The following is a 26,941-nucleotide window of genomic DNA, read 5'->3' on the forward strand; positions in this document are numbered from 1 at the left end:
TGTTATAAATTGTAGCGCTTAAAGGTAACAAAGAAACAAAATAGCCTTGACACCATACACACTAATCAATCAATCAATCAATCAATCAAATGTATTTCTCAAACACAGGAAAGAATTCCATCGGGTTAATACTATGAGCGCCATAAACATTAATGGGGATGGAAAAGCGAAACTACCCGGCCACTTAGCTTCTCTGTCTCTGGTCTTGCCAGCTTGCCTTCCTTTCATTCACTCGCTCTGCTCTCACGAGCTTGCGGATCAGAACCTGACCGGTGAAAAAGAAGTGAGAAATCACATGACTGAGTTGATCATGTGATTACCCCGGAATCTCTGAACTATGATTCGCTTCGCGTGTGAGAGTCTGGTCCCTGGAGCCGCTGAGTGGAAGAAAGCTGAAGACGAATGTTTAGCTTTTTGCAAAAAGGACATAGCTGGATTCTTCTGTTCCACAAAACGCCGACAAAGTCTTCTCCTAGAAGGTAGGAAATACGTCTCTGTTCCGTTTGTCACCTTCTTGTTCTTGCACGGTTTCTGGGCCTTTAATAGCTACATGGCAGGCAGAAGCTCAAAAGCTGATGTTTCCCTGTCCCTGAATCCTTATGCAGAAGAAAAGTGTTCTTGCTGATTTGTTTGTTTTTGCATGAGATGGATGAGCCTTGCTAGGAAAAAACAGTGGGTATAGACTTAGGATTTGGGGCAGTGCTATGTTCCCCTTCTCTCTACAGAACATAAAAGGAGGATGAGAATATATAACTTCACCACAGGTCGGATGGACTCTTCTAGGCTTAGAGGAGTGCTCCATTTTAATTCTAGTCTGACCCTGAGAATGAGCTTTTTGAATCCTAAAAAGGTGTCTTAGACAATGCAGTGGTTTCCGAGAGCCTTAATGGGGGTGCTAAACTGATGGGAGGCAGCATTAGACGAATGGGAGAATTGATGCAGGAGTGACATGCTGGGTCCTGAACTGAGGGGAGGAAAAACTAGTCAGCGAAGCAGCCTAGGAGTTAGGGTTGTCAGTGTTGACAGTCACAGTAGTGGCCTTGGGTAACATACACGCATGGGAATATTGAGCTCCGCAGATCTAAAGCATTTGTTCAGTACAGTATGTGTCCACCTCTGCGTTTCTCCTGCAGGCAACTTAGTTGACTGGCCCTGCGTCTGTTGAGGAGCGCCCACACCTGTCATCTACTTACTGGCTGCAATGTCGGTAACCGAGAAACCTCAGCGGAAAAGATTTGGTGTGATTCTGCAGGTTTCTGTTATTACATTCGTGATTACTGTGCTCAGTATGTTTGGGTCCTATGAAGTTGCTATGGCTGGCCTGAGCGCTGGAGCCACTTCCGAAGCTGTGAGTGCCAACAGGGGTGAAAACCAGCACAGAGAATCGGCGACGCAACGACTGTCATCTGCAGAGCAGCCAGGATCCTTAAGAGACTCCACCTTGCAGCCTAAGCAGTGTGACATCCCTCCTGACAGCCGCTTTGACTGTGCCCCAGAAAAGCTGCTCTCTCAAGAAGAATGTCTGGCTCGTGGCTGCTGTTATGTCCCTCTTTTGCCCAGAGGCCCTGCTGTTTGGCAGCCATGGTGCTTCTTCCCTCCTGACTACCCTAGTTACAAGATTGAAAATCTGACTGCCACCGAAGCTGGCTATACTGCCCGTTTGACTCGTGATGCCCCCACTTTCATCCCAGATAACATAATGACCTTGCAGCTGGATGTGGCATTTGAGACGGAGGGTAGGCTTCACTTCACGGTGAGTAGGGACTGTGGCTCAAAGGCAGTGGAGCCAAGATACTCTGCAGTTACCATTACATTATAGGCTCCTTTATATGGAGCCTAGTGTAAAACACTTACATAGAAAGCCGCCATATACTGAATCAGGCCATTGGTCTATCTAGCTCAGTACTGTCTTCACAGACTGACAGTGGCTTCTCCAAGGCTGCAGGCAGGAATCTCTCTCAGCCCTATCTTGGAGATGCCTGGGAGGGAACTTGGAACCTTCTGCTCTTCTCCATCCCCCGAGGGGAATATACCACAGTGCTCACACTTCTAGTCTCCCATTCAAATGCAACCAGGGTAGACCCTGCTTAGCTAAGGGGACAAGTCATGCTTGCTACCACAAGACCAGCTCTCCTCTCTTTAGCTCTCCTCTCTCTTTGCTCATAGGCAGTGATATGTTTGCTCAAAGTCTGCAGGCACAGAATGAGATATTGGGCATCAGGTTCAGCTTTCTGAAGAACTTGGTGTTTTTTCCTTTCCTTCTTTATTTTTCGAGCAAGCTTTTAGCCCCTATAGCTGTGAAGATAAGTTTGTATGGGCAATGGCTGCTAAAATCTCATAAACCAAAGGTTGAGTAAACATTCATGTGCTTTGGGGCAGGGCAGGGCTGCAGTATACTGAAGAGCTCCTTGCCACTCACCATAACTAGCAAAATAAAATTATGTGTGTAATTAACACTGCAGAGTAAATTGTGCAAAATAAGAACTTTGCCTAGATGCTGTAAAATTTGTTTTACAATGGCTCGACACAATCCTCCTCATAGGCTGCTGCTCTATAAAGGACATTTAGTATAAGGGCAGGTATGTTCTTTGTTGTTACTTGAAGGTGGGAGAGGAGAATGTACTGCTCCACGAAATATCTGGTTCCGTTGAACCTGGCAATTTTGGTCTTGACTATGACACTGCTCCAAAATCCTTTCTGATCTCCCTTTTCTATGTCTTGCAAGGTAGATGTCTGAATCCAGGGTAGCATGGCAATAATCCTTTGATTATTATCATAAACCTCTTTTTGTGAGTACAAAATGTTTAAATAATTCACTATGATTTCGCTTGACCATGTAATGTTCTTGTTTTTACCTCAACAGCTTAAAGATCCAGCCAACAAGCGCTATGAGGTGCCCTTAGAAACTCCGAAAGTGAACAACTGGGCATCCTCAATGCTCTACTCTGTACAGTTCTCTGCCAATCCCTTTGGCCTCATTATTATTCGGAAATCCAATGGGCGGGTTCTGTAAGTAGCTCCTAACTTTATACAACCAATTGTTCGCCTTCTAGGTACTTGCCTTCCAGAGTAACAACCTTACGAAGGGTGTATAAATATACTGGCTGATATGACCCTCAGCATACATGAGCTTTAACACACATGATGCTGCTGCTACACAAGAGGGCTGCTCCAGTACAGTTTACACTGGCACGATCACAGGTTGCATGCTACTGCATTGGGAATGAAGCAAGTTGTGCATGACCTGTGATTGCACAAGTGTAAGCTATACCAGAGTAGCCCTCTTGTGTAGCCACTTTACTGGTGGTGTGAGAGCCCTGCAGTGGCGCAGTTAGGTCTGTACCTCCCGTGTTACACTGTGGGACATGTTAGCCACTATAAAGAGGAATGAAAATGCCTGGGGATTTTTCACATCCGGTTTTTAGTTTGCATCTCCTCAAGAATGGAGGTGTGTGTGCACATATTGGCCAAATTCATCCCGAAGTTCCTGTGAGCTATTGGGCGGCACTTCACACACGATTCGGGTTTTCATTGCACATTAGAGTGCAGCGCGATTGATATGTGTTGGGGTTTTTGGCATCTTTGAACTCACAGTAAAGCCTTGCAGTAAACTGGTAAAGCCTGCTGTCTGCGAAAGCTCCTGGGGATTAAGCCAGTTGCCCCATCAGAGTGCTCCACTTCTAGGTAATGTATATTGAAGATATAAGGGCCATTTTGCCCATTGCACGACAGCAAACCATAATTTGCACTGAAGTATATGCTTGGCAAGGAGTTAGTTGGAGGTAATGTGAGCTCTTTGATGCACATGTTTCCAAAGAGGAGTTTGTCTGATATACAGTTTACATTTTTGGATGCTCAGTTTAAAAATCTTAAGTGCACATTTTTTAAAAGTATATGAGCATCGTCCAGCAATTAAGGCTCTAGCCTGCAGTTCTGGAGTCCTGGATTTTTCCAATAGACTGTGTTTATAATGCTGGACTAAGGAGCTTATTCCTTCTGATATTCCAAGACAGCACCCACATGAATCACCTGTGTGTATGTGTAAAGGAGGCTTGAGGGCTGTAGAAGACCTGCAAATGTGTAACTGTGGACTTCAGAAACCAGTGTCCCAGATGGTAACTTTTTGAAGTGACTACCACATGACTGCTGGTCACTTGGATTCACACTTTGTGTCCATTGGGTCCCGCGTATTAATTGCAACTTTCTTGTTGGGGTTGTCCACTTTATACCCAACAGGCTCAATACCACAGTGGCTCCCTTATTCTATGCTGACCAGTTCCTGCAGATCTCTACCTCTCTGCCATCACATTTCATCTCTGGACTGGGCGAGCACTTGACTTCACTCATCCTTAACGTTAATTGGACCAAGGTCACTCTCTGGAATCGGGACATGCCACCTGTGGTAAGGCATGGAGAGTGGCAATGTGGCATGTGTTCTAGAAAGGGCTCTCCTAGATGGGCAGCCCTCTTCTAGAAGAACTGGGGCTCTACATGTTGAAGGAGAATGTGATGTGGTTGTCAGCTGCCCATCACCAGATAATAAACTTCAGCTGCTAAAGACTTAGCTGTGGTGAAATCAGCAGAGTGCCCTCAATGCAAAGGGGACAGTTGATGCTTGCTGCCACAAGACCAGCTCTCCTTCCTGTACCCCTCTCCCAGTAAGCTTGAAGACCTGCGTAGAGCTACTGAGGAAGAGAAGAGCATGGGGAATTCTAGGGAGTTTTGTTTCCTTTTCAAATCCTCTAAGTTGTGTTTGGACCCACCTCTTTATTGCTTACTCTCTTAACAGAAATGTTAAGGATACTTGATTATAACTCTAAAGATCGCTGGGTAGCTATTTCCAGACTTCTAGCTATGCTTTGCCTCCCCCACCCTACACTTTTTAAAAAAAAAATGGCTCTGGGTTATGAGCTTAAGTAGGAATAAGGGGAACATTAAGGGAAGAGTGTCTTCTCTTAGACTGATTGTAAAACTCCTGAAAAGCTTGGATTCTTTATTTTAGTGGAATGTTATAAAACTACATCTCTCTACGTGATCTAGCAAAAGCCTCTTATTGCACTGTACCCCAAATTAAACTGTGGTACTCCTCTCCTACCATTCCTGATGCTATTTCACAAGCTTATGAACACATCACACACCTCCCCCCATCCCCGCCTGAGTAGGACAAGAATAGAATACAGATCAAGACTGAATTCTAGAGAAGTCCCTCTCTAGAATGGTAGAATGGGTCCGCCAGATGTTGCTGAACCACAACTCCCAGCATCCTCAGCTACAATTTATTGTGGCTAGGGATGCTGGGAGTTGATTTCAGCAACATGTGACAGAGCCCACGTTAAGAACCACTATTCTAGAGAGGGACTTCCCTAGAGCTCAGTCTTGATCTGTATTGTAGGTTCTTTATTCTTTCCCTTGTCTGCCTTGGAAAGGTGCTTCTAGAGCTTGGTTGTGATCCCTCCATTACAAGGGTAGGTAACCTTGACTCTTGAACTACAGCTCCCATAATCAGCCACAATAAATTTCAACTGGGGGTGATGGGAGTTGTAGAACAGCAGCAGCTGGAAAACCAAGGCTGCTATCCCTGCTCTATGATTTAATGTTTGTCTCACCTAGAGGCTAACCCATGGTGTATAACGCATAGTTGATAACAGCAAGGAAGGGCATAGTGACCAGCTCTCTGCACTGGAAATTTTAAGGCCTATTTGCTCTACAAGCTTTAAGTGGCTTAGTAGTAATTTTCCTCTTCCCAAAGAAGTCTGGGAATTATAGTACTGTGAAGGGGGTTAGATCATTCTTAGCAGCTACCCTAACTATCGTTCCCAGGATTATTTGGCAGACTCTACAGCAGTCAGACTGGTATAAGTTTGGTGTCACTTTGTAATAAGGGCCTCTGTGGCTGGCACCGAGGGCACAGGAGATGGTCATGTCAAAGACTTTGTTAGATTCAACTGCCTGAGGAATTCCTTAGCCTGTCATTGATTGGTGGTGGTACCTGAGTTTTTTCAAGCAATTATTGAAAAAGGATGCCGGGTTGGAAAGATTGCTTGTTGGGCCTGCTCTAGCAATGAGGTTCTGAATTGCTCATCCATGTCCCAAGCATTGATCCATCTTTATACTGTTGACTAAGCCTGGCTTGGTTGTGTAGTGTGGCCTTGACCACTGAGCACTCTTTCTCTGTTTTCAGCACTCTGCCAACCTGTATGGCTCGCACCCATTCTACCTGGTATTGGAAGAGGATGGTTTAGCTCATGGAGTCTTCTTGCTGAACAGCAATGCCATGGGTGGGTACCTTTTTAAAGTGAGTTCTCTGTTTCCCTTTGGTCAAGCCAGCCTGTACATGACAAAGCACCTTAATGTTGCATCAATGTGTATGAGAGCTGCTGCTGCCAGTCAGTGTAGACAATACTGAACTAGATGGACCAGTTCCTATGTTTCTAAGTGCGAGATCAGGGCTGTAAAAGCCAGACCAAGACACACCATCTGCACCCGACTAGATCTAAACATCGTGTTGTCAAAACACAATTCTGTTCTTGGAATATATGGTGCAAGTTTATCTCTGTCTACAAGGTTTATTGTATTTTTTAAAAATAACTTTAATGATGATTGCCTCTAAAAGGCTTGGGAGCACTGGCTGACATCCAGATTAATGCTGTGCTGGTGCAACAGCCTTTTCTGTTGCATGGTGGGTGGGGTGTGTGTGCTGATTTTTGGCCAAAAAAAAAAAAATCCTTCTCTCTTTGCCTCCCAAAAATATGTTCCTGAGATTATGGGACTCTTAGGGACATATTTTTAGTAGGCACATGAACCTGCAGGGGGAAGGGGGAGATTACCAAAATATCTCCCCTCTAATATGATGGGGAAATGCTGTTGTGCCAGTGTAGCATGAGTCTGAATACTGTTATTATGTAATTGCATATTTTAGTAGGCATTAAGGTGATAGTGTTCTAAATGCATTTTATAACGTGTACATAGTATTATTTGGCCTTTACATTTGTGGTAGTTACTTACTTAATAAACATACCCTAAGCCTCCCCTCCCCCCCACACCCCCGGCAAAGACTGAGTAACCTCCTGTGTGTAGCAATAGTGAATACTATGCGTCTCTTCCTAGCAAAGAACGTGGTGTAAAGAGTGAACAGCAGCCGGCGGATACTGTCAGCGTCATTATGGGCAGCAGTGAACATGAAGCAGAGAGGGAGGGTTCCACTGGTGATGAAGAAACATGATAGCTCCAGAACTGGGCTCCAGAGCAGGATACTCATTTGACCTGCTGTGTTCTTGGCCTGCTGACTTTATTACCGTGCCACTGTTTGCCTTCCAGATGTGATACTACAGCCCAGCCCAGCCCTAACATGGAGAACGATTGGAGGCATCTTGGACTTCTATATCTTCATAGGACCAGACCCCAAAAGTGTGGTGCGCCAGTATATGGATGTCATTGGTAGGCATGTGCATTCTCACGAGAAGACAGCTTGTGCTTTGATGAGTGGCCTTCTCCCCAGTGCAGCTTCTGTCAAGAAGACCACTCATGGGATTTGTGAAACTGCAGCTCTGCCCTTAATGCAACAGGCCAGCAGCATCCAGTGTGGTGGCTGGAAGCAGTCCTGGCATCTGAGGCACTTGAGTCAGAGATTTGTGAGCTCCAGTCCTTTATCAGAGGGGCGTTGAGTATTGTTGTTTTCCCTCCTGCCCCTCAGGGTATCCATTCATGCCCCCATACTGGGCCCTGGGATTCCACCTCTGTCGCTGGGGCTACGCTTCCACTGCTGTCACCCGGGAAGTGGTGAAGAACATGACAGCTGCACAGTTCCCCCTGGTAGGTGACTTCCTCAAGTCCTGTGCAGGACAGAAACTTCTCCCTGAACCTGTGGGCTAGCGGGGGTGCTAGCGCAGCTGTTGTGCCTTTGTGGCCGCTGAGCAAGATTGACACTAGCTGTCAGCAAAAGGGCCAAGGAATAAGAGCAGGGCCTGAACTCTCACTAATGCCATGTTTTGGGGCTTTCCAGGATGTGCAGTGGAATGACCTGGATTATGCAGATGCTCAGAGAGATTTTACCTTCAACAAGGATGGCTTCAAGGATATGCCGGCTATGGTGCACGATTTCCATCGCGGTGGCCGGAGGTACGTCATGATTGTGGTGAGTTGGTGAAGCCTGAATGCTTCCTGGCTTATAGAGCCCTCCGAAGGGCAGCCTTACAATGATGAATTCATTGCTGTCCCTCTAGTGTCGCCAGATGCAACAGAGGACCAGGTTCTTCTACTTGAACCTCAGACCACCTGAGATCTCATTTTGTTAAGGGGGTTTCTAACCCTTTCAATGCAGACTTCCAGCTCTGCATCTTGAGCCAAGGAGAGGTTAAGCGCTGACTAATCTTGTGGTGTTTATCCATGAGTTCATGAACGTGGCTGTGTGATCAGGCATTTCTGCATTTGTGGCCGCATTTCTCCTTTGACCATCTGAGAGCAAAACAGATGACACACAGCTGCATTTACTTTTCCCTTTTTCTTTTGACTGAGAAGTTGCCCAGAGGCTCTGATCAAGAACTGGAAGGGAGTGGCTGCTTAACCCTTTCTCATCCTGCCACCTGCTTCCTAAAGCTCACTTCCCCCACTTTGCAGCAGCATGTGAGTGCGTGGCAGGGGGACAATTTCAGGCAGACAAATAAGGGGATGGGGAAGATTTTGAACAAAGAAAAGGCCCTCCCTCTGCTGCTGCATGTAATGTGTGGTGTGGCCCTGACAGAGCACTTCCACTTGGCTCAGGAGGCAGAGCTAGAAATCCACGTTACAAAATGAGAGCTGAGATTCCTAGGAAGCTGCCTTACGCCCATTGGTCCTGTTAGCTCAATATGATCTGTACACTCTGGTAGCAGCTCTCCAGTGTTTCAGGCAGGATCTTTCTCAGCCCTACCTAGAGATGCCAGGGAATGTATCAGGGACCTTCTGCATGCAGGCTGCAGCCCCATCTCCACTGAACGTTGAGTTCTGTCTTGATCTTCAGATTCTGTGCCATCTCAAAAGTATATGGCTAGTTCACACTGTACTTTTCCTTCATGTGGTCACCAGTGTAGATGCACTATCACTGGTAAAAGCTGAGCTGTACCTGGAGAGAACTAGCCATGATGGTGGATGCTGGGGGGAAATGCAGCCGTGATGGCGGAAAGAGCTGACTGTGCAGCCACATACATAATGCCATGCAGGAATTTGACAGTATGAAGTCTGTCTAGCACAGGGAGCGAATAAATACTTAATCTTTTTGTAGCAAAAAAACCATGCAGATGTTCCCAAGTTAAATCTCTGGCATTGCCAGGTAAAAGGATACGGTAGTAGTTCATTTATTTAAATCTAAAACATCTGAACTCACTCTGAACTGACTCTCTGACGAGTAGATATATATAGATGAGCCCATAGATGCCAATACGTTTTTTCTGTACTGCTGTTTTTTGAACCTCCCATGGATTCTTCAGGAGGTAGCTGAATTGTCTTTGGAGGAGAGAGCCAGTATGAAGGGATTGTTGAGATTTAGGGTGTGATTTGAGCACAGAGAAATGCATAACCAATTTATGTTTGGCCTGACAGTTTTTTCCTTATTGTATTGAAATTATAACAATATAACCGGCATTGAAACACATTTAAAACTACATACCAGGACATATTTGAGACACATATCTGAGGTACACTTAAAAATACACATATAGGTGGAGTTCACGCCACAGAGTATCGGGGACGTCTGGCTCTGCGCTCGAATTACTGGTATTATTTCTATTTTGTACGTCATAGTTGGGCTGGTTCCCTCCTCCTTAGATTACCTGACAGTAGGATGATCAACCAGGTCTGGGCTGTTTTTCCCCCCTCCCTTTTTTTCTTTTGGGATAGGTTTCAAGACTCTTTATAGATAGCTACAGATACCCAGTTAAGGACTTTCTTTCAATACTATTGTATTTTTCTTCTGTCTTGGTTTTGATGAATAAGACTCTGTATGTTGTTTGGTTTTGTTGGACTCTCTGAGATGTAACCTTTCTGTTTCCACTTATTATACTAATAAAAGTGTTAAAAAACAAACAAACATCTGAAAGCAACATAGAATAAACAGATAGAAACAATGAAAATATCAGCAGTGGGGTCAAGCCTGCAGCCCCTCTTTTTGTAGGTCTATAGATCTTCTGCTGGGAAATCCCTGACATGTGATAATGTACCTCTTCGGAGATGCCATGTGAGACTTCCATCATTGCTGGTCTGACCTAGAAAATGAAAGTAATGTGAAATGATGAACTTCCTTTCAAGACACCCTGTGCATTTGCCGGGCTCTTCTGTTGTGAGTCATCCAACAATGTGCTTTTTAAAAGAGTTTTGAAATTGGTGTTTCTATAGACCTGGCACATAATCTCATGGACAGCATGTGAACTGTTGGTGGATTCTTGAGACTGGTAGCTTTTGTTTCGGAGGTGGTGGGGAAATGTGAAGCAGGATGAGTTTATACTAGGGGAGGCCCATAATCCATGGACAAGTATGTTCTTTGCACACAGGCAGCCCCAGGTTTAAGCCCTGGCATGCCAAGTTTTGTCTTCTTTAAAACAAACAAACAAACAAAAACCCACCGTCATGGGTAGCAGCACTGGGAAAGGCCTCTGCCTAGGACTCAAGATTGCTATTCCCAGTTCATTCGAAATAGGATTTATTTATCAATCCTATTTCTATACCGCCTGATATGTACATCTCTAGGCGGTGTACAAAATTTAAAATATTTAAAAATCACAGATTAAAATACATGGCATAATAAAAATAGACTAAAATAGTTATTAAAACAAGTTCTTAAAATTATTAAAATTAATTCGAATTAAAAGCCCGCGAAAACAGGAGAGTCTTGAGGTTCTTCCTGAAAACAAACAGAGAAGGAGATGCTCTTATTTCAGCAGGGAGCATATTCCAAAGCCCTGGGGCAGCCACAGAGAAAGCCCAGTACTGGGTCGCCACCAGATGAGCCGGTGGCATCCGCAACTGGACCTCTCCATAAGATCGTAACAGGTGGCAGGCTTCATGACAAAGGAGGCGCTCTCTTAAATAGCCTGGACCCATGCTGTTGAGGGCTTTATAGGTAATAACCAGTACTTTGGATTTCACCTTGTATTCACTCTTTGTGTACAGGAGCTTTATATGTTTACATAGTCAGAGAAACTAGATGTAGATTGCATGGGCTTCCATAGTCCATGTGTCAGGATATTTTGCACACGTCCCTATTTTCTCCTAAAATGTGACACATACTTAAATATTCCACCCAATTTTGCAGCTGGAATGTGTTATGGAAAATAAAGCGTACACTGTTACTCAACTTGCATAACTTTACTCTTGGCTTGGAGTGTGTGTGTGTGTGCGTGTGTGTGTGTGTGTGTGTGTGTTGGGGGTGGTGGTGTTTGCAATGCTTGTATGCCTAAATCTGGGCTCCCTGCATACAGATAAAGTAGCCTCTATGAGCCTTGGGGCTTTGCATCATATGTCACTTGGCATTTCACCTGGTAAGCCTGAACCTGTTCCGAAGCAGGAAGGCTTGAGCCTGCATTGTACGATGTGTGTTATGTTTCCGCGCTCCATTGGATCCTAGTGTGTCTGTCTCTCTTTTTCATTCCTTTTAGGATTCTGGTATCAGCAGTTCCAGCCCTCCTGGCAGTTACAAACCCTATGATGAAGGCCTAAAGCAAGGAGTCTTCATCTTAAATGCCACAGGGCAGCTTCTGGTTGGTAAGGTGAGTATTGAGCTCAAGTCATGAGCTTTGAGCCCAGAGTTTTCAGTGGCTACTAGATGTGATGGCTCTAGACCAGGATTCTCAGCATTGGGTCCCCAGATGTTATTGGGCTTCAGCTCCCATAATTCCCAGCTACAGTGGCCTTTGGCTGGGGATTATGGGAGTTGAAGTCCAATAACATCTGGGGACCCAACGTTGAGAATCCCTGCTCTAGACTATCTCCAGGCTCAGATGCAGGATGTCTCTGAATACCAGTTGCAGGGGAGCAGCAGCAAGAGAGGGGGAGGGCATGCCTTCATCTCCTGCTTATGGCTTTCCCAGAAGCTTCTGCTGACCCAGTGTGAGCAACAGGATGCTGGATTAGATAGGCCTTGGGCCTGATCCCACAAGGCTCGTTTTATGTTATTGGGGAGACAGTGTTTTGGCTTTCAGCTCTTAGGTGTGAGAACCTTAGGGGTAAAATTAAAGCTCATTTTCCATATTCTAGAACTTGAGTTGAATGGAGCAAGGAGAAATAGGGAATGATTCACCTTCCCAGGCAGGCCATACGGGGAAATGCAGCCTGGCCTCCAGAAATTCCACAATGTACCATGCAAGGAGCACGGTGCACTGGGGGATTTCCCCACAGCTGGATGCTCTAGCCGCCTAGCTCTGTGTCTGATCGTGTGTGAGCTTCAGGCAGACAGAACAGACACATGACTGAGGACTAGAATGGAAGGGTGTGCTCGTGCCCTTCTCTGCTGCTATGGGTCCAAGGACGTCTGACTGATGGCTTATCTTGACCCACATGACTCCAAGAGGCAGGACTATGTGATTAGCAAAGGCTTTAAGTTCGAGAGGAGCAGGCCCCTCCCCAGTTCTCTTTGTCCTGCGAAGACTCCAGGCAGCTCCTCAGCGCTGCTACTTTCTCTTTCATCTTTGCTCCTTTGTTATTTTACTCCGCCGCCTTCTCTCCTGGGCCCTACTGGATGGCAAGACGCCCCAGAGTACTACATGTACGCATTCTGAGGGGGTCTTCTTTGGCTGGCCATTTGCCTCCGCCGCCCCCGCAACCCCTCTTAAGAGCTTGAAGTCACGGGCGGGCTGTGTGTGACCCACAGCACTTCCGGAGCCGGAGAATGCCACCGATCAGCTGTTTGGCGGCGTTCCAGCTCACTCAAGCTTTCAGCTGCTGAGCAGGGAAGCGGGCTGGGCAGAGCTCCTGCCTCCGTGTTCCCCTTCTCTCTCCTGCCACTCCCAGATGCTCCAGGGCAGCCCACCTCAACAGCGCAGCCCCTGGAGCCTACCAGGCCCTCCTCAGAACGTGGAACCACTGAAAATGGTGTCCGCACCCCCACGTCCTTCAAGAAGGCCTCGGCAAGGCCGGCAGCGGCAGGGGAGTACATGGCCATGGATCCTGTGCCTCCCAGGGCACACCCACAACAACGGGTGGTCACCAGGAGCACCGCTTCAGCCCAGCAGGAGGTGGTGAGCGCGGCCCATGCCAGGCCTAGTCAATCTTCCGACCCTTTAACTGGGGATCCCTTGGGGTCATCTAGTCCAACCCCTCTCAGTCCTTCTGCCAAAACTGCAACGCAGCTACCATCTGATATGCCTACCTCCTGCGGGTTGTGGATAGAGAACCTTCTCTCCACTGCTTTTTTGAAAAATATGATGCCTTGCAATCAAAAAGGCGTAAGCGCTCTAGGCAGTCCTCCTGGGCCTCCTCCAGTGCTGAATCATCACCTTCTGAAATTCCTGCCCCTAAAAAGGCAAGGAAAAAGAAAAAACATATTAAAAAATCCAGAAAGTCCAGACAGCGAGAACTCACGGCCCACTCCTCTTAGGGCTCTGATCAAGGGTCCCCTCTCCCTGGGCTCATCTCCCTCAGAGATACGGTGAACTTGGCTAGTGAGATTGCTCAGGGCAGGGCTCTAAGACAAGCTCCTGGGGATCCCATCCATCCAGTAGATCCTATAGGCCAGGAGGACCCAGACCATCCTAGATCTGAGGGCGAATGGTCTGACTCTCATGATCCAGACTCACCTGAGGTGCCCCTCAGACTGTTTCAGGTCCCAGATTCTCCCCCCCTCCCCCGATGTCCAAAACTGTACTAGCCCTGGGGCTTGCCCCTCCCTGCTTCTCAGGAGGCCCAGCCAGCTGATAAAAGTGCTTTAGTTTCCCCCGGCTCAAAATAGTCTGCCATGTCTCTCCCACTGCCTAAGCAGTTTGTGGAAGCGGCCAAGGCTGAATGGTCGCTTTCCACCCCCTTTAAAACAGCTACCGCTGTGGCTAACAGATTTTACACCTTCCAGCAAGAGGGTAGCGAAATTTTCAATACGCCTCCTACAGATGCCCCTGTGGTCCAATTGATTTCTGGTTCAGAGATGGTGAGTCCACCCTCAAGGACCTGGCGGACAAGCACATGGAGGGGTCCCTAAAGCACATTCATGATTCCTCAGCCTTATCCATGAGGGCCTCGGCAGCAGCTTCTATGGTAGCTTGGGCTTCCCTTATCTGGCTGGATGATTTGATCCAAGATCCTCCCTCGGACCCAATTAGACTTCACCAGACTCTCTTAAAATTACACGAGGCGCAAGCATTCATGGCGGATGCCACCCTGGATGGGCTGCGTTTTGCCTCTAAGGCAGCTACGGCCTCTGTGGTAGGCAGGTGCCACTTATGGCTAAAATACTGGCAAGTAGATGATGATGATGATGATGATGATGATTTCAATTTCTATACCGCCCTTCCGAAAATGGCTCAGGGCGGTTTACACAGAGATGCCACATCTAAGACCAGTTTGGCCTCTGTTCCATATGATGGCCAAAAATTATTTGGAAATGCGGCTCTTAATGAAGTCCTTATCGAATCTAAGGACAGGAAGAAGGCTATGCCCTCTGCCACTAAAAAACAAGACCGTCCTCAGTGCAGACAGTACTTTCAGCCCTTTCGCTCCTTTCGCTCCTCCTTCACTGGCAGGGACAGGGGGTCAAGAGCTCATTGCCCCAAACACCTAGACAGCAGTTTGGGAACCGGGCCTCCTCCTCATTACAATCCAAGCAGCCTAAACAACAGGCATGACGGGATGGGAGAGGTGCCCCTAGGTGGTCGCCTCTCCTCTCACAGGCACACTTGGGAGGCCACCACATCAGATCTGTGGGTACTCTCCACTGTAAGGGAGGGCTACTCCATAGAACTGTCCAGCCAACCCCCCCGCACAGGTTCCTCCCCACTCCCTCGTTCAAGCACAAACAAAAGCACCAGGGCCTTCAAGAGGCAATTCGTCACCTTTAGGCCATAGGTGCCATAGAACCAATGCCTGTCCATCAGTAAGGCCTGGGCATCTACTCGATCATCTTTATAGTGCCCAAGAAAGACAGATTGTTGTGTGCTGTACTGGACCTAAAGCATGTCAACCATTTCATCCGCAAGCACACCTTCCACATGGAGTCCCTGAGATTCATCGCAGAGGCCCTGCACCACCTAGATCTGCTCATGCCCATAGACCGCAAGGAGGCCTACTTACACGTGCCCATTCACCGGGACAGTCGCCACCTCCTCTGCTTTCTGTATTCAGGAGTGCACTACCAGTACAAAGCTCTTCCCTTTGGCCTCTCATCAGCCCTGTGCATTTTCATGAAGGTCCTGGCCCCCGTGATAGCGCACCTCAGACTTCAGGGCGTGAGGATCTATAGCTATCTGGATGACCTTCTTCTTCAGTCGAAGTCACGCCATTCTGCCCAGCTGGACCTGCAGACCACCATCCAAATGCTCAACGCTCACGGGTTCGTCATAAACGAGACAAAGAGTCAACTGCTACCGGCACACCAGATTCTCCACCTAGGAGTCCTGATAGACACCCAGCTGGACAAACTCTTCCTGCCTCAGGACCGAAGACATACCCTGGAATCGGAGGTATGCCAGGTCCTGAAATCCAACCGCACTCCCATCATGACCTTATCCAGACTCCCAGGCCTGATGGTAGCGAGCCTACAGTCTGTACCCTGGGGACGTTTCCACCTGAGGCCCCTGCAGTGGTTCCTCCTCCCATTTCATGCAGACATTGTTGTCGAGTCCAGCAGACAGGTGAATCTTCCCTAGGAGGTTCGGCACTCCCTACAGTGATGGATCATGCCCCACACCTATCGGTGGGAAAGGAGTTCCTAGATCCCCCCCTAGGATCATCGTGACTACAGATGCCAGCCGAAGGGCATGGGGAGCTCACTGTCAACACCTCTCTTTACAAGGCAAGTGGTCGGCAGAAGAACGCCAACACAGCATAAACTGGCTAGAACTCAGAGCCATTCACCTAGCCCTACAGGAGTTCGAGGCCTCTCTACTTCACTGCCACGTACTGATCTGCACAGACAATACCACGGCGAAGGCCCATGTGAATCGACAAGGGGGCACCAGGTCTCAATTCCTCCAGGCGGAGACAACATTACTATTCCACTGGGTGGAACTCCAAGTAGTATCCTTGATGGCACATCACGTGCAGGGGGATCTGAATACTATAGCGGACTGGCTGAGTCACTCGGACCTCCTTCCAGGGGAATGGTGCCTGCGTCCAGAAATTTTTCACCTCATCATGGAACACTTCAGGCTCCCCCTAGTGGACCTATTTGCAACACCAGCCAACACTCATCTACCGTGCTTCTGCACGAGGTTTCCCTGCCGCCAGGCAGAAGCAGTGGACCCTCTCTCAGCGCCATGGCCACGGGGCCTCCTCTATGCCTTCCTTACCATCCCCCTTTTGGTTGGGTCCTTCGCAGAGTAAAACTCCTTCGAGCCCCGATTGTCCTGGTAGCCCCATACTGGCCACGGAGGCCATGGTTTGCAGAGCTTCTCAACCTCGCCTTGGAACCCGACCTGCTACTACTCGTTACACCAGATCTTCTGCAACAGGGGCTGGTTTCCCATCCGGATCCAGGATGGTTAAAGTTAGCCGCCTGGAAACTGAACGGTGCCTCTTGAAGCGGCATGGATACTCGACATCAGTCCTAAACACTATGCTAGCTTCCAGACGTTTGTCCACCAACCGGATATATCAATCTACGTGGAGAGCCTTCCTACACTGGTCAGACCACCATGGGGTCCTGGGAGGGTCAGCCTCCATCTCTCACCTACTGCAGTCCCTGCAAGACGGCCTGGACAAGGGTCTCTCCACAAACACCCTGAAATGCCAAGCTTCTTCCCTCATGGGTCTGATATCGGGTACATCCAAAGGTGACGGCTGTCGCCATCCACACCTGAGACGTTTTCTGCAAGGTGCTACTCTCCTATCTCCTCCGGTGGTTCATCGTTTCCCACCTGGAATCTGCATACGGTGCTCAAGGCCCTCCAGGGTCCCCCCTTCGAACTATCTCCTTACGCATACTCTCACTCAAGCTCGCATTTCTAGTAGCCATCACCTCTGCATGCAGAGTTTCGGAGCTCAGGGCTCTTTCGGTTCACAAGAACCTCTGCATTTTTCTAAGGACTCTGTGAGGTTAATCCCAGACCCCTTTTTTCTTCCAAAGGTAGCATCTCCTTTTCACATGTCCCAAGACGTAGTGCTACCTTCCTTTTGCCCTCATCCCATTCACCCGGCTGAGAAGGAGTGGCATGAGCTTGATGTCAGCAGATGCTTAAAAGCCTACATAAGGCAGACCAAACAGATTCAGACCTCTGAGTCCCTATTTGTGTCCTTTCTGCTATGATCTATGGGCCAGCCAGTAACACCTGCCACCTTAGCTAGGTGGCTTAAGGCGTGCATTTCTCTGGCATATGAATCCCAAGGCCTTAGGGCACCCACCAAGGTTTTGGCCCATTCTACCAGGTCAGCAGCCACCTCAGCAGCCTTCTCCACCAATGCCCCCGTCCAGGATATCTGCTGAGCAGTGACCTGGCGGGCCCCCTCTACGTTTACCAGACATTATAAACTAGATATGTATGCATCTGCCCAGGTAGCATTTGGGAGGCACGTCATCCAGCAGGTGCTCCCTGCATGGTAGTCGCTGGTACCCTCCCTATTGGGACTGGAGCTTTGGTATGTCCCATCAGTCAAACGTCCTTGGACCCATAGCAGCAGAGAATGGAGCATTGCTTACTCACCGTGAAGGCTCCTTCTTGCTGCGAGGTCCAAGGTGTCTCGACCCTCCCTTGTGCCAGCTCCTACCGTCCAGGTATCAGGTTGTGCTTTATTCTGCCATATGTTTTCTGTAGGCTGGCTGAGTTGGTGTTTTTTCTGTTTAGATGTGTTTTTTGACTCTTTTTTTCCACCTAGTTTACCTGACTTGGTTCCGCATCATCGTACCTGTCACTTCTGGTACTAAAAGAACTGGGGAGGGGCCTGCTCCTCCCAAACTTAAAGCCTTTGCTAATTACATAGTCCTGCCTCTTGGAGTCATGTGGGTCAAGATAACCCATCAGTCAGATGTCCTTGGACCCTGCAGCAAGAAAGAGCCTTCACGGTGAGTAACCAATGCTCCGTTCTACTTCAGTCATAGCCTGGGGAAAAACCTCTGGCTAGGGAATGATTCACCTTCCCAGGAAAACCATATGGGGAAATGCAGCCTGGCTTCCAGGTTTGGGTCTGTACCTGGAGATGCTGGGGATTGAACCTGGGACCATTTTTGTGCTAAGCAAATGCTGTAGCCCTGAGCTATGGCCTCTGCCCCAAAGCTAAAAGCAACTGTCCATCCCTGTCTGTCTGGCATCTAGAAAGCAATGATTCTGCTATCAGCATGAAACTTGCTAGGCTTCTTTAGGTTGGCCTCCCCCTCCCCCAATCTTCCCTGGGCTACAAGTGATGTTTCAAGTATATATGTAGACACAGCAAACTGGGGTTTCATGATGGCTTCTGATAGCTGTGCCCTTTACCTTCCAGGTTTGGCCTGGCCCCACCACCTTCCCTGACTTCACAAACCCAGAGACTCAGCTATGGTGGCATGACATGATCAAAGACTTCCATGACCAAGTTCCGTTTGATGGCATGTGGATTGTGAGTATCTCCTGGTGGGACCTGGAGTTGCTGCCCGGAGCAGCTCCTGTTTGCCTGGAGAGATAAAGCACTGTACACCTGGGTCTCCAAACATCTGTTGACATATTGAAATACTGAGGTAAGAACAAGGTTCATACATATTTTCTCCCCTGCCCCTCCCACAGGACATGAATGAGCCATCAAATTTTGTGGAAGGTTCTTTGGATGACTGCCCCTCCAACAAGCTCGAAAATCCCCCTTATGTTCCAGGTAAGAGAGAGTAGCTAGCAGACAAGCGAGTTTTGCCAGCAAGCATGGGGTGGGCATGGATGACTGTTCCTTTAGCAGTTAAATGTGCAACTCAAATTACTCTGGCTGATACCCTGAGTAATACTGCGTGCATGCAACCCCCCCATCACATATGTAGTGCTAGAAGCTCTGCTTCTGGAGTGCAGATGCTCAAGTGGGGTGGGGAGTTGCCAATCCCCCCTGCCCCCTGGAAGCACTCTTTGAAACTTGGAAGTAGGTCCTGGAGAGCTTCTGGGGAAGAGGAGGGGGATCAGCAAGAATCACACACCCCTCAAGCATCCATGCATCAGAAATGGGGCTGCTAGTGCTAAACACCTGACTCCCCCGCCCCCCGCTACATGCCTACAGCATTGTTCAGGGTCTGAAAGGTCTCCTCACAGAAGGAATTTTCTTCTCTCCTCAAGAGCAACCATTTCTGGGCATTAGTGAGTCCCATAGCCCCGAGACCTAGAATGCTCACCCACAACCATCTTCCACTTGCTTCTTGACCCCTGTGTAGGGACTTCCTTGCTCACACACAGCCCCACTTTTATTTCTAGGTGTGTTAGGGGGATCCTTGAAGAGACGGACGCTCTGTGCCTCCAGCAGGCAAAATCTCTCCTCTCACTACAACTTGCACAATCTCTATGGGCTGACTGAGGCAATCGCATCCCATGAGTAAGTATGGCATGGTGCACTGCAGGCTGGTAGGGACCCAGCCCAAATGCTGAAGTGCCTCATGGATACAAGCTATGAGAAATCATATTTGGAGTCTAATTCTAGGTTTTGCAGTCTCATCTTGGGTGGTAAACTGGAGCCAAGTATACTATGGAAGTCAAGTCCTGACTTGCTAATGTGGAATCTGCAGCTCAGTACTTCATGGGCTGCAGTTGTCCTTCTCAAAGCTTGTGTACTTGGGAGCTTCAAAGACCCAGGTTTCAGACCTACAGATAGCAGTTTCGGACCTCCCCGCTGATTGCCCTCCCTTTTTGGTTCTCAGTGCTTTGGTGAAGGTGCGAGGGAAACGTCCCTTTGTGATCTCGCGTTCCACTTTTGCCAGTCACGGTCGCTATGCTGGTCACTGGACTGGTGATATCATGAGCAGCTGGGAGCATTTATACTACACTATACCAGGTACAAATATCTGGAGGATCAACTCTGGGAACTTATGTCTCCAAGTGAAAGGGAGACTCCATGCCCATGAGGAGGAATTCTTTAGTGGGGGAGAATTCTGGATTACCTCCAGACATCCTTGCCCCTGCAGTTGCAGAATCCACCATGGCCTCTTTATGCCCAGAGCTCCTCATCCTCCAGTTCATTCCATGCATTTTTCCCCACCCCCAGCGGTGCTGCTCTTTAATCTCTATGGGGTGCCATTGGTTGGCGCAGACATCTGTGGCTTTGTGGGTGACACCTCAGAGGAGCTGTGCGTGCGCTGGACTCAACTAGGGGCATTCTATCCTTTTATGCGAAACCACAATGACCATGGAAGCAAGGTGAGCATGGCGACAATAGGTCAACCTTGCAAATTCTTCTGTGAATTATGAATGTGAGGTGAGGTTAGATAGGGCTATGATGAAATGGCTTGGAGAGTTCGGAGAGGAGTGTTACCTGGGAAACAGAAACATAACTCAGAACTAAACTAAACACTGCATTGTTCTCCTTTATATCTTTGTTTCTAAGTTGCAATCTCCAGGAGACCCAGTCAGGACTGTGTTTAACCCGTTCTCCCTATGCTGCAGCTCCCAGCTTCTCTCCTGGAGCAAATAGCATCAGTGGAGCCATGTTCATTGGGATCACTGTAAAGGGGGAAATGGTTACTTTCACCCACACTGGGAAAATAGGCTAAGGAAAACAGTGAATTAATGCAATGTGGTGCTTGACCCTACATGGTCTGGAATGAGGGAGTTTTAGGCATTTTATCTAGATTTTATTGGCTTCTGTAATGTCAGGCATCAATTACTAAGGCAGCAGTCATCAAGGAATTTCTCCTCCCTGCCTGCTATTGATAAGTTTATCCTTTTGGAATAGGCTTCAGTTCACTAAAGGCCTACCTACAAACCCTGCAGCAAAGACCAGCATTCTTCCTGTGCTATTGGTATGGTTGTGAAGCAGCAATGAAACAGCCCTTGAAAACTAGCAGACAAAGGTCCTTAGTATTTGTTTCTTCCTTCCCCACTGCTCTCTAACATTTGTTTCATATTGAATGCAAATTTGAAGTCTTATCCTAACCTCATTAGAAGTGCACCATGACTCAGTTATATCTGTGAGCAGGGGAAATGAGGACTTGACTTGCACTGGTCTGACCTGTGTGGCAGAAGTGAATTCAGTGGCAAAGAACACGATTAGGTGTGGACCTTAGAAATAAGGTTAGGGCCATTTAAAACTTGAAAATCAAGGAAATCAAGGAGAACTTGAAAATCAAGAAATGGGCAGAGTTGCCTTCAGAGGTCAGCATGATAATTTTTGTGCTGCTCTGGGTGGGTAGGGGTATGTGTCAGTGTTCCCTGTAAGAGATTCCCAGATGTTGCTGACTACGACTCCCAGCAATCCCAGCTGAAATGGCTTTAGCTGTGGATTATGGGAGTTGTAGTCAACATCTGGGAATCCCTCTTACAGGGAACGTATGTGTGTGAAGTCTCTATACCTAAAGACATTTTATTTTTATATAAAGAAAAGCTCTGTCAGTTCAGACTAAAGATCCCTCTAACTCAGCATCCTCTTCTCCATAGTTGTGAGCCAGATGTTTTGCATGCGCTCTCTCTCTCGCACACGCGCACACGCATGCACACACGCACACCTACCTCTCTCTCTCTGACAGATGGGTGTCCAGTCTCTGTTTGAAAACCTTTAGTGAAGGAGAGCCTACTGCTGCATGAGACAGACTCTTCCACTGTTGAATAGCTCTTACAGTTTGGAAATTCTTCCTAACATCTAGCCTGAGTCTGCTTCCTTGTCATTTCAACCAACTCTAGTCCTGCCTTCAGGAGCAGCGAAGGGCAAGTCCATTCCTCCTTCTATGTCATGGACCTTCAGGTATTCAGTGACTGGTCCAAGGTTACTCAGTGGGTTCCTCTGTCTTTAGTCTGCAACTTACACCAAACCAATGCACACAGTCCAGTACAGTCTCATTGACCCATAGGTCAATTAACAGGACCTCACAAACGGAGTACATTTATAGTATTTACAGTATCTGTGGATTTTATTTATTTATTGTATGCATTAATTCATCATATCTATAAACCTCTTCACACAAAGTTCTATTGTCCTCAAGTAAACTGACAATAGCAAGGAAAGCAGAAGTTATTATTGTGATGTGGGGGGAAGAGTAGGGAGTGAAATGTTTCTGGCTCTCACCTCGGCAGGCTTGGGGGAGAGCTTTATCTGCTGCAGAAGTCCTGCGACATCTCAACTGATTCCTTTCTGCCTTGCAGCCCCAGGAGCCGTATGCCTTCAGCCAAGAGGCCCAGCAAGCGATGAGGAAAGCCCTCTTCTTGCGCTACTCACTGCTGCCTTACCTGTATACTCTCTTCCACAAGGCCCATTCTGCAGGGGAGACTGTTGCCCGGCCCCTTTACTTGGAGTGAGTGAGCAGACTGCTGTGCTGACCATGATGGGTCTCTTCTGGCATTTGACTCCTGGCTTTGGAGCAAGAGCTGCTCCAGGGCCATGAATGCCCTACAAAATCAAGGACTTGTGTGGTCTGCCATTAGGTGGAGACATAGCCCCATATCCTCTGTGTGGCCTGGCAATCTAACCCAAGGAAGCATAAAGGAGTATTTTATTTATTTAAACTATTTCTTTCTTGCTTATCTATCCAACAATCTACAAGGTGGCTTGCATCAAAATTAAAGCAAACTCCATTAAAACCAGCCTAACAAACCAATTACAGTGGCACACAGAACTACTAACTATACAACATATATCTGACTCTTGATGATAAATAGTGTTGCGGTTAATGCTCTCTATGCAGGTTCCCAGAAGACCCAAATACGTGGAACGTTGACCGGCAGTTCATGTGGGGAGCAGGGCTTCTCATCACTCCTGTGCTAGAGGCAGGGAAGACAAAAGTCAGCGGCTACTTCCCTTCGGGCACGTGGTACAGCCTCATAGCTGTGAGTGTTGCTGCAAGCACTGGCCAAGGCTCTGACTGGGTGTCTGTGATCCTTCGAGCAGAAGTGCAGTGGACCAAGACAGTTGCTAGCTGCCTTCTGCTCCTTCAAATGCAGCTTTCCCAATTGGGTCGACAGTCTGTGCATCTTAAGCACTTCTCTCTATTAGACACTTGAGTTTAAACCAATGCCTGGTGATGCTGTCATGCCCCTGTGCTTGCTTGTGGCCCCCTCTCTTTGAGAAGTGGTTTGTGAGACTCCTCTGCAAGGTGTCTGACAGCTGACTCCCACTTAAGGCATGACCACTTCCATGGGGGCCAGAAATAGTCATCACTATATTTGGATGCCAGTCACTTTTCATATCAATTCTGCTGTTGAGGTTGTGTGAAAACCAGGTAGGGAGGAGAAAAATGACATGAACTAGCCAACATCAAAGCATTTTAAAGTGGCAATGACATGAAGAAAATATTCTAAGTAACCCAGATATTAATCGGGCAGAATAAGATGTCTAAATGAAAAGTGAAAATGTGCTGTCATCTATTTCTAATGTAAAATATTGGCTGTGCTCCTGTAAAGAGGAGCTTGATTGCCTAAAAGCTGAAAGGGCAGAGTGTGTGCACTCATGTTCACAATGTGGGGAACATTTAAAGGGCAATAGGCCTTCTGAGCCTTTGGCCTGTTCTGTGCCTGTCCCTGACACACAGGACTCCAAACTCTTGTTTCTTAATTTGTGACCCCTGCAGGGTTCCACCATACACAGCAAAGGACAGTGGATTCTCTTATCAGCTCCCCTTGACACTATTAATGTCCATGTATGTGCAGGGCACATCCTACCCTTGCAGGTGAGTCATTTTCGTCTGTTTCCCCCCTGTTCCACCAGAATGTGATACATCTTTGAACCCACCCAGTATCCCTGCTGAGAGAATTAGGGCAGAATGCTCAATGCTGCTGCTACAGGATTCTCTTTGCAAGATGGTTGGAGGGCGGTAGGGGAGGCTTATAGTCTCATTAAAGAGAAAACTGGGCTTTGATGCCAAGATGTGTCTCCTACTTTCCCCCACAGGAACCTGCCTTCACAACCACAGAATCCCGTAAAAGGGGGATGGCCCTAGTGGTGGCCTTGACACTGGAAGGAGTGGCCAGAGGTGGCCTGTTCTGGGATGATGGTGAAGGACTTCTGACCTTTGAGAAGGGCGATTATACACAGATCCTCTTTCTGGCGAGAAGTGTGAGTTTCTGCGAGACACTGATTTTATTTCAGAAACTAAACGGCAGTAGCTAAGAAATGTTTCTCAAATGCATAATGCAGACACACTTCCTTTTTGTTGTTGTTGCTTGCTTTGAGCCTTCATGAACTCCAGCTGGGTCTTTTACTGCACTGCCAGTAAAAGTGAAAATCAACTGAAAAGCCAGAGATGGGCTATATCCCATCCTCTCCCCGCCGCCACCCCATATGATATTATACCTGGTTCATGGGTTTTCTGTTGGTGGTTGTTACTTGCGTTTGCACCTGTGTTGTGGCAATCTCTTATCCCTCACCTTCCTTCCCCTGTCGCAGGGCTTGCTGGTCAACGAGATTGTGCAGCTCAGCAGCCAGGTAGATGGTCTGCTGCTGAAAGAAGTGACTGTGCTGGGTGTCCCCAGCCCTCCTCATCATGTCCTGGCAAATGATGTCCCTGTCTCAGATTTCTCGTATCGCATAGACACCAAGGTGAGAGAGAGAGAGAGAGAGTGTGTGTGTGTTTTGAGGGGTGGTGGTCTGGGTGCTTCCTTTGCAAAAGGATTCTCCAGGCAGCCAATCTTCAGGGAGCTTTGGGAAGACTGTGAACTATTTTATCATGTTGCCCAGGGCATATCTAGAATTTGTGTAAGGATTCAGAAGATGAAGATCAGAATTGGTGAAGGACTGGGCTTTCTGTGTCTGCTCAACTTCCTGTCCTCTTCCATGACTCCCACTTCTTGCCCTGCTATTATGATCTCTTCTCTTCCTCTCCCTACTCGAGCTCACTATTCCAAAGTGTATCCACATTGTTTGTTTAACGTATTTATATACTGCCCACTACCGAAGTCTCTAGGCAGTTTACTATAACAAAACAAAAGATTAACACATTTAAAACATGTATAAAATTTAAAACAATCCATAAAATGCAACTAAAAAGCTTGGCTGAGGAGAGATTTTTTAAAAATTTGACATTTAAATAATTCATCAACATCCATCATAATCATCATCTTATGTTATTAGTTCAATGACTATCATAGCAAAACAGAAAGGAGAAGAAAAAATCACCAGATTAATAATCCAACATTAAGGATCTAGTATTAATAGCAAGATTTAGAGTTTAGCTACATCCAAGATGACAACAGTATTACTTAATAAATCCATGTCCAAAATTCTGTAGGATTGGTTTTATACATTGGTATTTCCAGATGTCTTCAAAATAGGATGTTCCCTGAAATATTTAGAACCATTTCCAGGTGCATCATATATCGCTCTGTAACACTTGAAATAAATCTTATTGGTTCTGTTCCAGGTGCGTGATAGAGTCCATGCAATTACGTTTAGGAGTGTGTAGGGCTGCTGGCAGGCACATCAACTAACAGAGCTCATGAGGAGGTGCTGATTGTCTAGATTAATGTGTCTGCATGGGACTTATGCAGTGGTTTGCATCATCAAATTGTGCATATTGCAGCAGCCATGTTTATAGGCCCCATGGAGAGGCAATTATTCAGACAACCTGTGTCTCCAGGAATTCCCCATTAGGTTGTGAGCTTGCTTGGGGCCCCACATGCTCCCAGAAGGGACTGCAGAGCTGATATCGGAACAGGTCTATTATCTCTCATTGTGATTTTAGGATACTGTTTGAGCAATTGTCACTGATTTATCCTTGTCATTTCTTCAGATCCTTAACATCCCACTTTCTCTGCTGATGGGGGAGCAATTTGTCATCACCTGGTCTTGAGTGAAGAAGGGAACACTTGCCAATTTCTTCTGATCTGTAATGAAGAATGAAAAACTAGTAATAAATGCACAGGATGTCCTCGAGCAACACTGAAGTGATCTGGTGACTCATCAGACAAGTGCCCTTTCAGAAAGAGAACCATTTCCTCTGGCTTTGTAGAAAGTTAGTTCAGGGACTTCCTATGTTCTCCATTTAAGCCAGATGTTGGAAGTTTTGCCCTTGATTGAATGCTGATGAGTTTTGCGACACAATTATCTGCTGGGATAGTTGTTACATTCATGTTCTTCTGAACAAAATGTTCATAAATAGGAAAATGGCTGCTGTTTTTGGAGTAGGCCTCCCATAATGGTACTCTCGCATGTAGGAATCTACCTGAAGAAACAGCTTAAGAAGCAGAAAGAAGGCACCTTGACACATGCACTGTTAACTGCCAGGCTCAGTTTCTCATGGAGCAATCACTCTCCCCTTGGCTGTAACTATCTAGGACTGAGCCCTAGAATCAATAAGGAGAGTGGAAAGGAAACCTCTCTCGCTCTCTGCAGGCAGAATCACTCAGTGCTGCTTCACTGGGGCCAAAGGTGTCTGTCTGCTGATACAATGAGCAGAGCTGGGGTTTCTGCATGCATGGAATTTTCAGTGCCAAAATGCCAGAATGGAACTCGGGCCCAGAGCTCTACTGACTGAAAAGCAGGTTACTGTTGAAAGTGAAATTCTTCTCAAGAACAAAAAGTGTTATCCTGCTGGGATAGACAGACCCCCCACGTGCCAAGAAGCAGCTCAGGTGGCAACTCTGGGAAGTCTGGGAGCTTCTTTGCCTTTTGAAGTTTGCAACGTATTCTCACTGCTGATTAAGAAGTTGTGTGGTCTTCTTTTTTTAATAAAGATTTTTCTCAAATGTTA

At 47.3% G+C, this 26,941-nt stretch overlaps 1 protein-coding gene across 1 annotated transcript; it reads left to right on the forward strand.

The window, feature by feature from the left end:
* Positions 1-327: 327 nt before the first annotated feature.
* On the forward strand, positions 328-26,941 carry GAA (alpha glucosidase). Its single transcript, XM_053301632.1, has 20 exons — positions 328-479; positions 1,134-1,753; positions 2,864-3,009; positions 4,237-4,402; positions 6,182-6,278; positions 7,318-7,437; positions 7,694-7,812; positions 8,003-8,134; positions 11,628-11,738; positions 18,589-18,702; positions 18,867-18,951; positions 19,530-19,647; positions 19,970-20,103; positions 20,314-20,465; positions 22,404-22,552; positions 22,943-23,084; positions 23,825-23,923; positions 24,145-24,309; positions 24,640-24,792; positions 25,982-26,941. The coding sequence occupies exons 2-20, from the start codon at positions 1,202-1,204 to the stop codon at positions 26,039-26,041; spliced, it is 2,814 nt and encodes a 937-aa protein (XP_053157607.1). The 5' UTR covers positions 328-479; positions 1,134-1,201; the 3' UTR covers positions 26,042-26,941.

Source organism: Hemicordylus capensis, chromosome 2, assembly GCF_027244095.1.
Source record: "Hemicordylus capensis ecotype Gifberg chromosome 2, rHemCap1.1.pri, whole genome shotgun sequence".
Classification (NCBI taxonomy): domain Eukaryota; kingdom Metazoa; phylum Chordata; class Lepidosauria; order Squamata; family Cordylidae; genus Hemicordylus; species Hemicordylus capensis.